Below are 13,468 nucleotides of genomic sequence, written 5' to 3'. Positions count from 1 at the left end.
GGAGAGGAATGAAAGACAGATGGAAACAGGTCAGGTAATACGAGGATAAACATCGAGGAGAATGTGCCCCGCAGTGTATACGTAAACAGGTTCAAGAGTAATTGATGGGCTGGACTGAACGCGCTGGTGCAGCACCATCTAGCATGAGTGAGTACCTGGGATTTGATCCCCAGCACTGATGGCCAAAACAAAAGGAATCAGTAATATTTATCTGATAAAAATGACAAGAATGTCACATTTATTCAGTTTTAATTATGTTACCTTTTATTATTTTACAATATATCTCAAAAAATGTTGTAACATTTGCCTTAACTGCTCTATATGACCTATAATAAAAGAACACTTGGAACACACAAACATCGCGCTGAAATAATCTACCTGTACTGAACCATGACTACCAAAAGGTTGTAGTTTATTAAATAAGCAGATGTGTGGCAATGCAAAATAAAATAACTTGTTAAAACAGAAAGTAAACTTTGCTTTAATGGCTGTAAAAAGGAGGTGGTTTTGTTTGCTTTTTTTTCAACACGTCTGGTTCTGGTAGCAAGTAGCAGTATGCGTTTAAAGCAGTATGTGCCCTGAAAGCATGTATTTTGTTTGTGCGTATTACTTGAACCAGAGACCAGACACATGAAAAACTATTGTTCTCAATACTCTCAGTATCGCTCTCTCTCCCTCCAGACTATCCCAATCTTAGGGAACTCAAGACTCTTTTTGGTGGTAGTATTTTACAATTACTTTTCTCCAGGAACACTGGATGATTTTAATTTTCTCTGAAAGAGAAATGACGAAAACAAAGAAACCCTGCAGGGTCCAACTTTTACTTCACATTGTCCAAGTAGTAAAATAGCAGCTCTATACGGTGATGAAAATGAACTTCAATTTCTAGTAGTTTTTAATCGTGTTAACATTCAAACATATCTGGATATAGCTGGACTTCCAAAACAAAATCTTAATTGCCAAGTATTTTAGAGCTTTAATAATGTATTACGCAGATGTAATTAGCTCTTACCTACCCAAAACACCATCTATATGTATGTATATATACGTGTATGTGTATGTATATTTATTTGTCTTACCTTCACTGGAGTTCTTTCTTTCTGGCAGGACTTGAGAAAAAAGATTAAGTGACCAGCGCTGGCTTTATTTCTTTATAAGCCATAATTTGGGTCTCTTTTTTTTCCCAATATGACTGCAGCATTTTCATCACAAGTTCACAAAAGCCAATACAAAGAAATACCCACTGAGTACGTTTCAGCTGGGCAATTCATATTTTCAAGTTAGACACTACCAGACTGGCACTATGGCATTACAGGCATTCAATTTTTGTTTTCGTATTTTCAAGTTCGTCGGTTCTTTACTACTATTTTTTCCCCCTAGCAGGGTATGTTCTGTAATCTCAATGTAAAGCCAAGAGACCATTTATAATTACTCACAATATCATGGTGGACTTAGTCTCATGAGCTGACATAAACAGTGAACAGTAAACAATTAGAACTACATTTGGTCATATCCAAACAGGCCCAAAACCACTTTACTACTATACATGTTTCCTTTTTCTGACTGAATCTGCATTATTCTTATTAAAATAACAAGATTGCAAAGTTTTTGAGTTGTATTTTTAGATAACTACTACGTTCCAATGAATAAATTTGTTTGCAAACTGTCATTAGTAATGTCCTTTCTATAAACATGGTTGGCAAAATAAAAAAGGCACGAACGGGGAATAACCCAGAAATATTTCCAACATTCAGTGAAGAGTACCAAAGCACGTATTGTTCATTTAGAGGAGCAAACTGTTGGGTAATTCATGCACAACTTGAACTACAAACAAACTCTTCAGAGAGATCCTGAGGCTTGAGAAGAAAATGAGTTTTCCTAATCCCGTGCTTCATATAAAATAAAATGTAAAGCTGCATATACACGTTTGGTTTAACGGTGGACCCGTTTTTTAAAAAAAGTGACGCAATTAAAGGAAAACAAAGCCAAAATACTTTCCCAAGCAAATAAATTCCACCTGTAGTCTCTGTTCTTTTTACCACTTGATGGAATACAATGTCCAAGAAAATGTAAAATGCAGCATACACAATCATGTAATCTAAAAACTTTTCATGATAACTTATTGCAAATTGCACTTGACAGTTCACCACAACAATGGAAAACTGGCCCCTTGTTGGTTCACACAGTCCTTGAGCCCCAAACTGAAGATGAAGTCACCAGTAAAACGATCTGGATAGAAAGTTTGCAGCTGTGCTTAGCCAGCTAGCTCCGCCTTCAGGGTGGGAGCCAACCCGGGACACTGCTTTGTCCTGCTCCTTTGTGGGACTCTCGTCCTCAGGCAGGTAGTCAGGCAGCTCTGTGTTCTCTTCTACTTCCACAGGAGTATCTTGGAATGGGACCAGCATCTGATAGAGAACATGTTAAAAGCTATTACAAAATCAACTAATGTGATATACGAGCACATATATATGTCTTAAATTTTTGCTGTGTTTTCTTTGCAGGGGAGTTGAGTCTTTTGTGTTTGATATAGGATCTCACTATGTAGTTTAGGCTGGTCTTGAACTCACTATGTAGCCCAGGTTGGCCTCAAACTTGTGATCCTCCTGCCTCAGCCTCCTGAGTACTGGAATTGTAGGTAGGCACCACCACACCCGGCTGTCTTAAATTAAAGATCAACTTTATTCCTCATTCTAATTACCTTATTTGTCATTTATTTTTGTTGTGCTGGAGATTAACCCCAGGGCCTTCACACTGAACTTTATACCCAGACATTTTTAAGACATGGTCTTACTTAAGTCATCAAACTGGCCAGGCTAAACTTAAACTTGTGGTCCTCCTGCCTCAGGGTGCCAGAGCACTGGGATAGTAAGTGGAACCACACCTGGCTCCATATTTATTTTTGCCAGGAGCTCTATTTCTTCCGAAATTTTCCTCCTGCATGATAATAGGCGTAAGGCTAACCATGTAAAAATAGGAGAAGCACACATGAAAACACAGATGCTGAACTGCAGAGGCTCTAAGAGTAATGAGCAACGTCTGCCCGTGTAAAAATGACTAAGCCGGTGCCGGGACCCTTTGAGGTCCTGGGGACCCACGGAGCCCAAGTGAGTTTAAGGTACATAAACTGATGCTCCCGATCACAAGCTAGTGGAAAGAGCCGCAGCACGCAAGGATTTCACCACATGCACCAACTGACAGTTGCACACTTACTTTCTGGAGTGCAAGGTCAGGTAAGTCAGGGCAGAAGCATGTAAAAACTCAATGCAAGGGAACTTTTATTTCCACTTAAAACCAGTAAGGTATCTACACTGAATTAAAAGAAGTTTTCTTCACACTAGTGGACTCAAATTCACAAAACACACTGGATTTCTAAAACAGGTGTTAGCCAAGATCACTACATTTATTATACATTTGACAACTACAGATCTACAAATATTAGCAGTCTGCTAGCCACGTGAAGTAATCGAAAGTCTGAATTAAGTACTTAAAAAATGAACTGAAACGTTTACCTCTTCCCCACTTTCACTTTTCACAACTTGCTGAGCTTTCATGACCTTGGTTGATGCTATTGCCGATGCCAACGCCTGGGCAGGGACAAAAGGAACAGTTTTGAACACTGGTTTGTTTACCTGTAACCTCAAGTATATTCAGACACTGAGAATACTAACCTCTGCTTTCAAATCTGAACGGATGCGGACCACACATCTTTGAACAGCCATTTGAAAAGTAAAACTAATAACACCTTTAATTTTTAACAAAGCCTCTTCACATAGATTTCTCCGAGACTGAAAAAGTAAAATCAAACTGTTATTCAAACAGATAAAATAATAAAAGGCAACAAATCAACTTAAGGCACATTAAACTATTCATTACAGTCGTGTCACTTAACAACAGGGATACAGTCTGAGAAATGCATCATTAGGTGACAGGCTGTACTTACACAAATCTAGCTGGTATAGCCTACTACTCTACACATTCAGGCTAAGTGGGGTACCCTATCGTTTTTAGGCTACAAACCTAGGCAGCATGTTATGGACTAAATTCCACAGGAAAGTAACGTATTGCTAAGTACTTACACGTTTAAATATATCTAACTCAGAAAAGGTACAGTAAAAATGCTGGGTGACAGGAATTTTTTTAGTCTCACTAAAGTCTTATGGGACCACAGTTGCATATGTGGCCCAATGTCGACCAAAACATCACTATGTGGTACATATGACTGCATGTTTTGAGGCATAAGGAGCAAACATACTTATTTCAATTCAAGCACTTCGTATTTCAGGGGATGAAGGAGGAATGCTTAGTCAAGTTTATTACTTCTTATATGATCAACAGAATAGTAATTCCTGCTAATTTTTAAAGCTTCAATATTATTATTAAGTTTCAATAATTTTTATCAGAAAAGTTAACCAATGTTAATTTGCATCTTAAATAAAACAGAATACATGAATAATACAGAAAAAGTACTCAAAATCAGAAAAGCAGAGGTTCCTTGTTCAAGGGTATACATACTAGACAGTTCATCAGTTGTTTCAGTAAAATTTTGCTAGAACACAACCATCCCCACTTGCTTACACATTATCAGATATTAGTTGCATGCTAAGGTCAGGTTAGTAACTGTTACAGAGACCATTATGGTCTGCAAAAACTAAAATACTTATCTCTAGCCCTACAAAGAAAAGGCTTACTGGTCTCCGTTAGAGTTTAAAATCTCTAGGGCTATGTCCTAATAGACTAAAGCTGAATTAGTAAGCATTCAGTGTTTTAGTTACCAATTTTTTTTTTTTTGGTACCGGAAATCGAACTCAGGACCTTGTGCCTACCAGACAGGCACTTGTGTCACTGAGCTATATCCCCGGCCCTTAGTTACCAATTCTTAAATTTCAAACTATTTGATACATGTGCTTGCTTTGGCAGCACATATACAAACAACTTGATATGTGTAAATATTACTGCAACTTTCATTTACGGTAAACTCAATCACTTCCACTGCTTTCTCAAGAATCATCAACATCCTTACTTCTTCTGTGATTAGTTCAAACACAACATAACACGTAACCTTTCACATTAGACGCAGGGTGCCACACCATCCTGGTCTCCCACTGACACCACTGAGATTCCATCTGTTTCTTCGCACCTCCAGGGCCTAGTGCCTGTACCTAAGCGACTTTCGGCTTTGGCCCTCATTTCAACCATCACTAATTCCAACAGTGCTGTACTTTCTTATTTTTATTTGTCAGACATACCCACTTGGATATCCAGTGATCATCTCAACATAAGATCCTAAGTGAAAACAGATTTAAAAGTACAGTAACTGCACTTTCTCTTCATTTTCCTTCTACCTGCAGTCCACATATAAAATCACTACCTCTGAGTCTTCCTGTGTCTGTACTGAAGCCTGGTTCTGACTGAGTACTTCAGAGGAGATAAAGACTACAAATGACCCCTATGCAAGTACCTAGAGGACACTCAGTTTTCAAACTTATTCTAACAACCTTCGAGACACCTCATGTCATTCCTCATTTCCCTACTTGTACCACTTCTTGCTGCAGCTTTTCAAGCTACCCAAGGAAGAATCTTGGACACAACCGTCGATGGCAGAACACAGGCCCACACCTGCTTCATCTGGTGCCCAGAGGCAGAGACAGGGCACCTGTCTCTGGACGCCACTCTGCGCAGGGCCGGACTCTGTGAAGTGCCTCTAGGAGACTGGCACCGAACAGTTTCATGCTTCTCTCCCCCGTGAATTCCATACCACCTATACTTAGAAGTGTGTGCAGCACACATAACACGAGCGTTAGAACACTGATAGTTTGATTTGATTCCTTATTTTAAAGGTGAGAAAAACAGAAAAGTAAAGTGTCCATTCTATGTGAAGCATGACATTAAACTGGAACTGTATAAGACAGAAAAGGTTCATAAGGTTATCTTATCTTTATTTTACACAAATTAACGTACTTTTACCACATTTATTGCTTGCTTTCCCAAAAATATAAACTTTTGCATATTTTGGTCACTGCTGTATACCTGGTACCCAAAATTACGCCTAATGCTCATAATAATGCCTAATGCTGTATGTTCTTTTCTATTGTGAAGATTAGAACAGATTAAGCATCTCTAACCCAAAAATCCCAAATGCTTCAAAATCCAAAATTTTTTGAGCACAGGACACTCAAAGTTTCTGATTTCAGAGCATTTTGATTTAGGAATATTCAACTGGTAAAGTATATGCAAATATCAAAACTAAAAAAACTTCAACATCTGAAACATTTCTGGTCCCAAGCATTTCAGATATGAGAATCTCAACCTGTATATTCTACCAGGTGAACTTTTAGATCAATTAATGAAGTTATAAAATCAATCAATTGGCATTGTTTACATATCGATAAGGAAATAACATTGCTACAGCTTTGACGTTTCCCATCTAGAAAGGAGCAATTCATGCCATTTATTCAAGTCTTATATTACTGGAGCTCTTTAACTTACTTATAAGTCCTCCATTTTCTTATTAAAAATACCTTCCCATTCTTCCTAATTTGTTTTATCCTGTTTTACTTCACAGAAATAAAATTGCTTCTCCCCCTTTCCAGAAGTGACTAATTCCCATACACTTAGTATTTGCCTGAGATTTTTTTAAAGTCACATTAATTTTAAGAAATTACAGATGATTCTCCTAAGTTTTCTGTATTTACAATCTTATCAATAGCAAATTACCAAATATTTCACTACATTCAATTATATTTATATTCTCAGGATAAAATTACTACTAGGAAGTTATAAAACGCTTAAAAGTTAAATGCTGAAGCCAAGCTATTCCCATTTCCTCTACCTATGTGACATCTTACAATCCTAAAATTCAATTCCCCTCCTTTAAAAAGAAAATAATGTCCTTGTCTGTGTGTGTTAATGATCAGAGTCAAATGTGAATCAATATACTGTCAAGAGTGCCAGGCTATGTTAAAAAATTTTTAACTAGCATGATAGTGCAGTACTGCAATACAGTTAACTTGCTAATATTTTATTTTGGATTTTGCTTTGGGGTAGGGGAGACTGAGCCCAGAGCCATACATGTTCTAAGCAAGTGCTCTCCCACTGAGCTTCAGGCCACATTCTTCTTTTGGAGTTTGGCAATCAAATTCTTCCTGTATTCCTCTATTTCTGTATGTGCTCTGTTGGGTTTATTACTTGGTTTGTGGTTTTAAAAGAACCATATTATTCTTATATTAAATTCAGGATCTTACAGTCCCAGTTTGAATAAGATTGTTTTTAACTTATTTGGATAAATATGCACATTCATGTATATCCATAAGCATGGATAATATGCAAGGCTTCCCCTCGCATATTTACTAAATCGTAAACCCTCAGTTCTATGTATCTAAAAGCAACAACTAGAAAAGGTTCTACACAATCTAATGTAACATACCGGGCACAGCTAAAGAGATAAGTGGTAAGCCACCAGTGTAAAGCTGCCACCTCTAAATATGTACATAAATATAACTTATCACTGCACAAGGTAACTTCAAGGGGATTTTCAATTCAGTCAGGATGGAGTAACACAAACTGGGATTAAATAACTAAAAATATACTTTAAAAAACAATGATGTCCAGACATTGAAAAACAGGCAACCCTAAAAAAAAAGAAAAAGAAATGAAATGCACTCCATACTGCACCAACGTATTCCTTAGAAAAGTTCCAGGTTGCAACTCACAAAGAGGAAGCTAAAGAGAACCTAGCAGCCTTCCTGAGTTAAGGACAGATGTGAGAATGCAGGGAGGCCAAGGCAACTACAGTTCACGGGGCTCGGCAAATGTGACACACAGCTACACAATGAAGAGGAGCTAGAGACGCCTGCTGTGGAGTAGAGGGTGCCCCTTTGACCAACTGATAACCAGTGGATACTATGTTAGGAAAAATACAAGCTAGGGAAAGAACTACCAGAAAGGAACAGAAAGAACATTTCTGTGAGCTCACAGTGGGCTGGAAATATATCATGTTCCCACCAGAAACTAGAAAAAAAAAGCCCTGAGACACACAAAAGGCTATGGGCAGAAAACTCACCAGGGTATTGCCTCAACATTTCAGGCAAAATTGTCCCTATGTTAAAGGGTACCATGGTCTGGCCTAACAAAGCTTAAAATTAAAGCTTAAAAAGATCCAATAGTTTACAAGTAACTTAGCTGTGATCCACAACAAAGTTCCAAATATTTAAAGGCTGTACAGAAAATATGAGTATTATTCAACAACATAATATTTACAACATATGGCATTCAATCAAAAATTAAAAGGTATGCAAAGAAGCAGGAAAATACAACACACAATTAGAAAAATCAATGAGTAAGAACACACTTAGAAATAACACAGAGACAGAATTAGAAGACAAGGACATTAAACAGTTATTCTAACTGTATTTTATATATTGGAGAAGACAGAAAAAGTGTAAATATGTTAAGGAGACAGAAAAACAGGCCCAACATGGTGGCGCACATCTGTAATCCCAGCACTTAGGAGGCTGAGGCAGGAGGATCACTGCAAGTTTGAGGCCAGCCTGGGCTACAAAGTGAGTTTAAGACCCTTTCTCAAAAAGACCAAAAAAAAACCACAGGCCCAAATCCAACTTTGAGAGAGATAATAAAACAGTGTCTGTCGTGGTGAAAAAAATGCAATGGATGAGATTCACAGCAAATTAAACACTTGCAGATGGAAAAAAAAATTGGGAATATAGCAACAGAAACTATCCAAAATGAAAGAGGGAAAAAAAAGACTGAAAAATGAACAGAACATTGGTGGGCTGTGTGGGAACCTTGAGTCATAGAACATGCATATAAGTGGAATTCCTGAAAGACTCAGTAATAGGAGAACAGAGAATATTTGAAGACATCTGGAATAACTTGTCCAAACTTGTTGCAAACTGTAAATCCAGAACACCAAGAAACTGAAATGAACCTGTAGCAGAATAAACATGAAAAATTTATGCCAAAGCACATCATGAACAAATTGATTTAATAAACAGTGCTACAAGAGAAAATCTGAAAACTGAGAATGGGGGAAGATATAAAAAAAAAAAAAAAAAATGGTACAACAGACAGAATGCTAAATAGAAACAGAAGAAGGCCGAGGACCATGGAGCAATATCTTAACATGCAGAAAGAAAAAAAAAGTGGTCACTTTGGATTCTATGCCTATCAAAATACCTTTTAAAATAGAACACGGATTTTCAAACATTGAAAAACTGAAAGAATTGGAGGCTTCCAACCATAACTTTCAAAAATGAATGGAATAGCAAGACAGAAGAGCTTAGGAAAAACACAGACTATCATCCAACTAGATGTAAGTTACCTGTGGAACACTCCACCCAAGAGCACACACAACGTCAAATGCGCACGCAACACTCTCCAAGACAGGCCGTATGCTGCACAGTGAAACAAACCTCAATAAATCTAAAAGAACTGCAATTCCACAAAGTATGTAGTGTCATCATATGGAATCAATAATGGAAAGAAACTTGGAAATTAACACACTCCTTATAACCAACAGACCAAAGAAGAAATCACGAGAGAAATTAGAAAATACACTGAGATGAATGACATGAATGCCAAAACTCACAGGGTGCCATTGTTTCTCTTATTTGAGAAACCAAAGTGTAACTAAAGGGCAAAACGTAAGACAGATAACGGGAAGTAGGGACACGAAGAGATGGAGGGAGAGGGAGAGAAAGAAAGGAAAAGGAATTTTTTAAAAAGAGAATTGAAGAAAACAAGGGCAATAGAGTTTTTTAAATGGGAAGGGGAATAAGAGCTGGAAGGAGCAAGAAAGGATGAGATGAGTAGGGGACAAAAAAAAAATAATTAATGTACATGTGTGAACCCCCCATGAAAAATGTAATCACTACGTACTGCCTACATGTACCAATAAAAAAGGTTTAAAAATGTGACTCAGAGAAACCAGTGCTCAAGAGGGAAATTTATGGCTGCACATTAAAAGAGGAAAGAGTCTGGGTGTGGTGGTGCACAGCTATAATCCCAGAACTCAGGAGGCTGAGGCAGGAGGATCTGTGCAAGCTCAAGACAAGCCTGGGCTACAAAGTGAGCTCAAGGTCAGCCTGAACTGCATAATGAAACCCTGTCTCAAAAGACAAAAAAAACAAAACAGGCAACGTATCCAACATGAATATAAATTCAAAATTTCTCAAAAAAATCCCAGCAAACTAAATTCAGCAGCATACTTAAATGGTAACATGAATAACTGTGATTTATTCCAGGAATAAAATGTTGGATCAATACATGAAAACTAATCAATGTACTGCATCACATTAAGAAAACATTTAAAAAGAAAAATAATAGACCATTTAAAATTGGGCACAGAATGTGAATGGGCTTTGCTCTCAAAGACAAAATAAGTGAAAGAGGTACAAAATAAAACTTAGGTCAACCACTAAAACACAGTACTGGAAAACAAAACATTGTTAGGAAACTGCAAATAAAAACCACTTCACACCTAATAGGTTTTGAATTTTAAAAACCTGGAAAATAAGTGAAGAGGTTGAGGAGAAACTACCCTTACACAATAGTGGCTGGAATGTAATATGGTACAAATATTGTGAAAATAACCAGGCAGTTTATCAAAAAGTTAAATAAAAAAATCACCCAATAACACAGCAGTTCTATTCCTTAGGTATATACCCAAGAGAACTGAAAATACTGTTAACCGAATAACTTATGCATATTCATAAGCAGACTTATATCAGTCAAAATGTGGAAACTAAAATACCCACCAAATGATTAAAAAATCTGGTGTATCCACCCAATGGAATACGATAAAAAGAAAGGGTATACTCACACATGCAACAACACAGATGTACTTAAAGATTATGCTAACTGAAGGACAGATACGTAAGTCATACACGGTATGGCTTTGGCTACATTTGAAACGTCCAAAACAGACAAATCAATACAGATAAAAACAGATTTGTGGTTCCCTCATACTAGGAGTAGTAATTACTACTAAGTATAAAGTTTCATGTGGGAGTGGGCAATAGTAATTGTTGCACAGCCTAATAAATACAATAAAAACTTCTGAATTATACACTTTACAATAGTGAATAGTGTGTGAATTACATTTCAATTTAAAAAAAAAAAAAACAGGACTCCAGACTTAGCTCAGTGATAAAGCACCTGTCTAGCATGCGAGCAGCTCTGGTTCAACTCCCAGGAATGGAAAAAAATGTCAGTCCCCAAAGATATGTACTACAAGAAATGTTAAAGCAAGTTCTTCAGGTAGAAAGCAACGATGTGACAAAAATCTTGATCAACACCAAGGAATAAAGAGCCCTAGAAATAGTAAAGATGTGAGTAGATATAAAAACTTTTTTTGGCAGTACTGGTGACTAAACCCAGGGCCTTCACACAGAACTACATCCCTCATATTTTTATTTTTTTACTTTGAGATGGGGTCTCTAAGTTGCTGAACTGCCCAGGTTGGGCTCAAATTTACAATCTTCCTGCCTCAGTCTTCCAGAGTGCTAAAATTACAAGGTGTGCACTGCAATACCCAGCTCACTTTCTTATTCTTTAAGTGTCTTTTAAAAAGAACAGCTTTTTAAAGCAAAAGTAATAATAATGGGGTTTGTGTCATATATAGAAGTAAAATATAATCATACAAAGGTAGAGAAGTAAAACTTTCCTGTTAAAAATAGTTTTGCCAGGCGTGGTGGCACGTGTCTGTAATCCCAACATTCAGGAGGCTGAAGAAGGATCATCACAAATTCAAGAACAGCCTGGGCTATATGATCAGTTCAAGACCACCCTGAACTGCACAGGGAAACCCTACCTCAAAAAGAAAGAGAAGAAAAGAAAAAGAAAGGTATCTTACTATACATAAAATGATATAGTATTAGATTGTAACAAGTCAAAGATATAAAAAATAAGCCCTAAACAAATGAATGAAAGAGAACTATACCTAATAAGCCAGCAAAGGAGATAAAATAAAAGCATAAAAGCCATCTAGTTAGCCCAAAAGGAAGCAGAAAGAGAAGAGAAAGAAGAAGAAACAGGACACATAGAAAGTAACTAACACGATTTTTTAATCCAACCATATACATAAATATAATAAATGTAAGTGATCCCAATATTCTAATTAAAAGACAGAGATATTCAGAATGGATACAGAAGCAAGTCTCGAATATATGATGCCTAGAAGACATTCACTTAGACTACAGACACAATTAGAAGATAATCAAAAGGAAGTTTATATGGCTAATACAAAAAAGAAAACAAATTAAAATGACTTCAGAAAAAAAGCACAAACTATGCAGAATGACCACTGAAGCACAATAAACTAGAAGATTTTATATAATCGGTATTACTTCTTCCTTAAGTGGTATAATTTACTAGTGAAGCTATATGGGCCTAAAATTTTCTGAGGTTTTAATTACAAATTTAATTTTAGTAAATACACAGCTAATCAAACTATTTCTTCTTGAATGAGATTTTCTAATCTGTATCTTTCAAGAAATAGTCATTATGAGAGTGGGGCATGGTGATGCATGCCTGTAATCTCAGCACTCGGGAAGCTGAGGCAGGAGGATCTCAGTGAGTTCAAGGCCAGCCTGGACTGGTAAGACCTGGTCTCCAAAAAAAAAAAAAAAGTCATTATCAAGTATATTAACATAAACTTAGTTACTTGTTGACCTTTTAACGTACATAGTATCTACAGTTATGTCCTCTTACATTTCTCATTTTGATAATTTATAACTTTTATTCTTTTATTTATTTATTTATTGTCTTTTTGAGACAGGGTCTCACTATGCAGTTTAGGCTGGCCTCGAGCTCACTCTGCAGCCCAGGCAGACCTTGAACTCGCAGCAATCCTCCTGCCTCAGCCTCCTGAATGCTGGGATTATAGGTATACACCACCATATTCGGCTATTCTTTTATTCTTGATCAGTCAGCTAGGATTTTACCTATTTTGTTGATCATATCAGGGACTTGCTTTTGAATTCATTAATTTCTCTGTTTTTTCATTTCCCTGATTTCTGCTTCTGTTTCCTACCTTCTGTTTATTTCAAGTTTGTACTCTTTTTTTTTTTTTTTTTTTTTTTTTTGGTTTTTCTCCGGTACCGGGAACCGAACTCACGACCTTGCGCTTGCCAGGCATGCGCTTTTGCCGCTGAGCTAAATCCCCAGCCCCTCAAGTTTGTTCTTTATTTAGTGGTTCCTTAAGGAAGAAGGTTAAGTCATCAAGCCGATACCTCTTCCACTTTGTGCATAAACACTTACGCACAGGGTGCTCACGGATTTCTGTTCTAAACACTGCTCTTAGCAATGCTGTAGCTTCACAGACTTTGGGGTGATTTTCCAAGTGTCTTCTTGATACCATTTCCACCTTGCCTTCACTGTGCTGAGTCTGTAAGGTTTCAAACTTTAAAATTTATGAAGACTTGTTATATGGCCAACAATACGGTCTTTTTGA

The 13,468-nt window shown here is 37.0% G+C and overlaps 1 protein-coding gene across 4 annotated transcripts in view; it reads right to left on the bottom strand.

The window, feature by feature from the left end:
* Positions 1 to 241: 241 nt before the first annotated feature.
* Positions 242 to 13,468, bottom strand: part of Armc1 (armadillo repeat containing 1) — a 32,815-nt gene continuing 19,588 nt past the window's right edge. For all 4 annotated transcript variants that reach the window (XM_013518216.1, XM_005392166.2, XM_005392165.2 and 1 more), the window contains 3 exons: positions 3,669 to 3,785; positions 3,510 to 3,584; positions 242 to 2,405 (listed from right to left, as the gene is read on the bottom strand). In XM_013518216.1, coding sequence (XP_013373670.1) covers positions 2,214 to 2,405; positions 3,510 to 3,584; positions 3,669 to 3,785 — 384 coding nt within the window. In that variant the 3' untranslated portion in view covers positions 242 to 2,213. The remainder of the gene's footprint in view (positions 2,406 to 3,509; positions 3,585 to 3,668; positions 3,786 to 13,468) is intronic.

Source organism: Chinchilla lanigera, unplaced genomic scaffold (assembly GCF_000276665.1).
Source record: "Chinchilla lanigera isolate Chin_1 unplaced genomic scaffold, ChiLan1.0 scaffold00043, whole genome shotgun sequence".
NCBI lineage: Eukaryota > Metazoa > Chordata > Mammalia > Rodentia > Chinchillidae > Chinchilla > Chinchilla lanigera.
The sequence above is the reverse complement of the archived record's forward strand: the minus strand, read 5'-3'. Positions and strand labels throughout refer to the sequence as shown.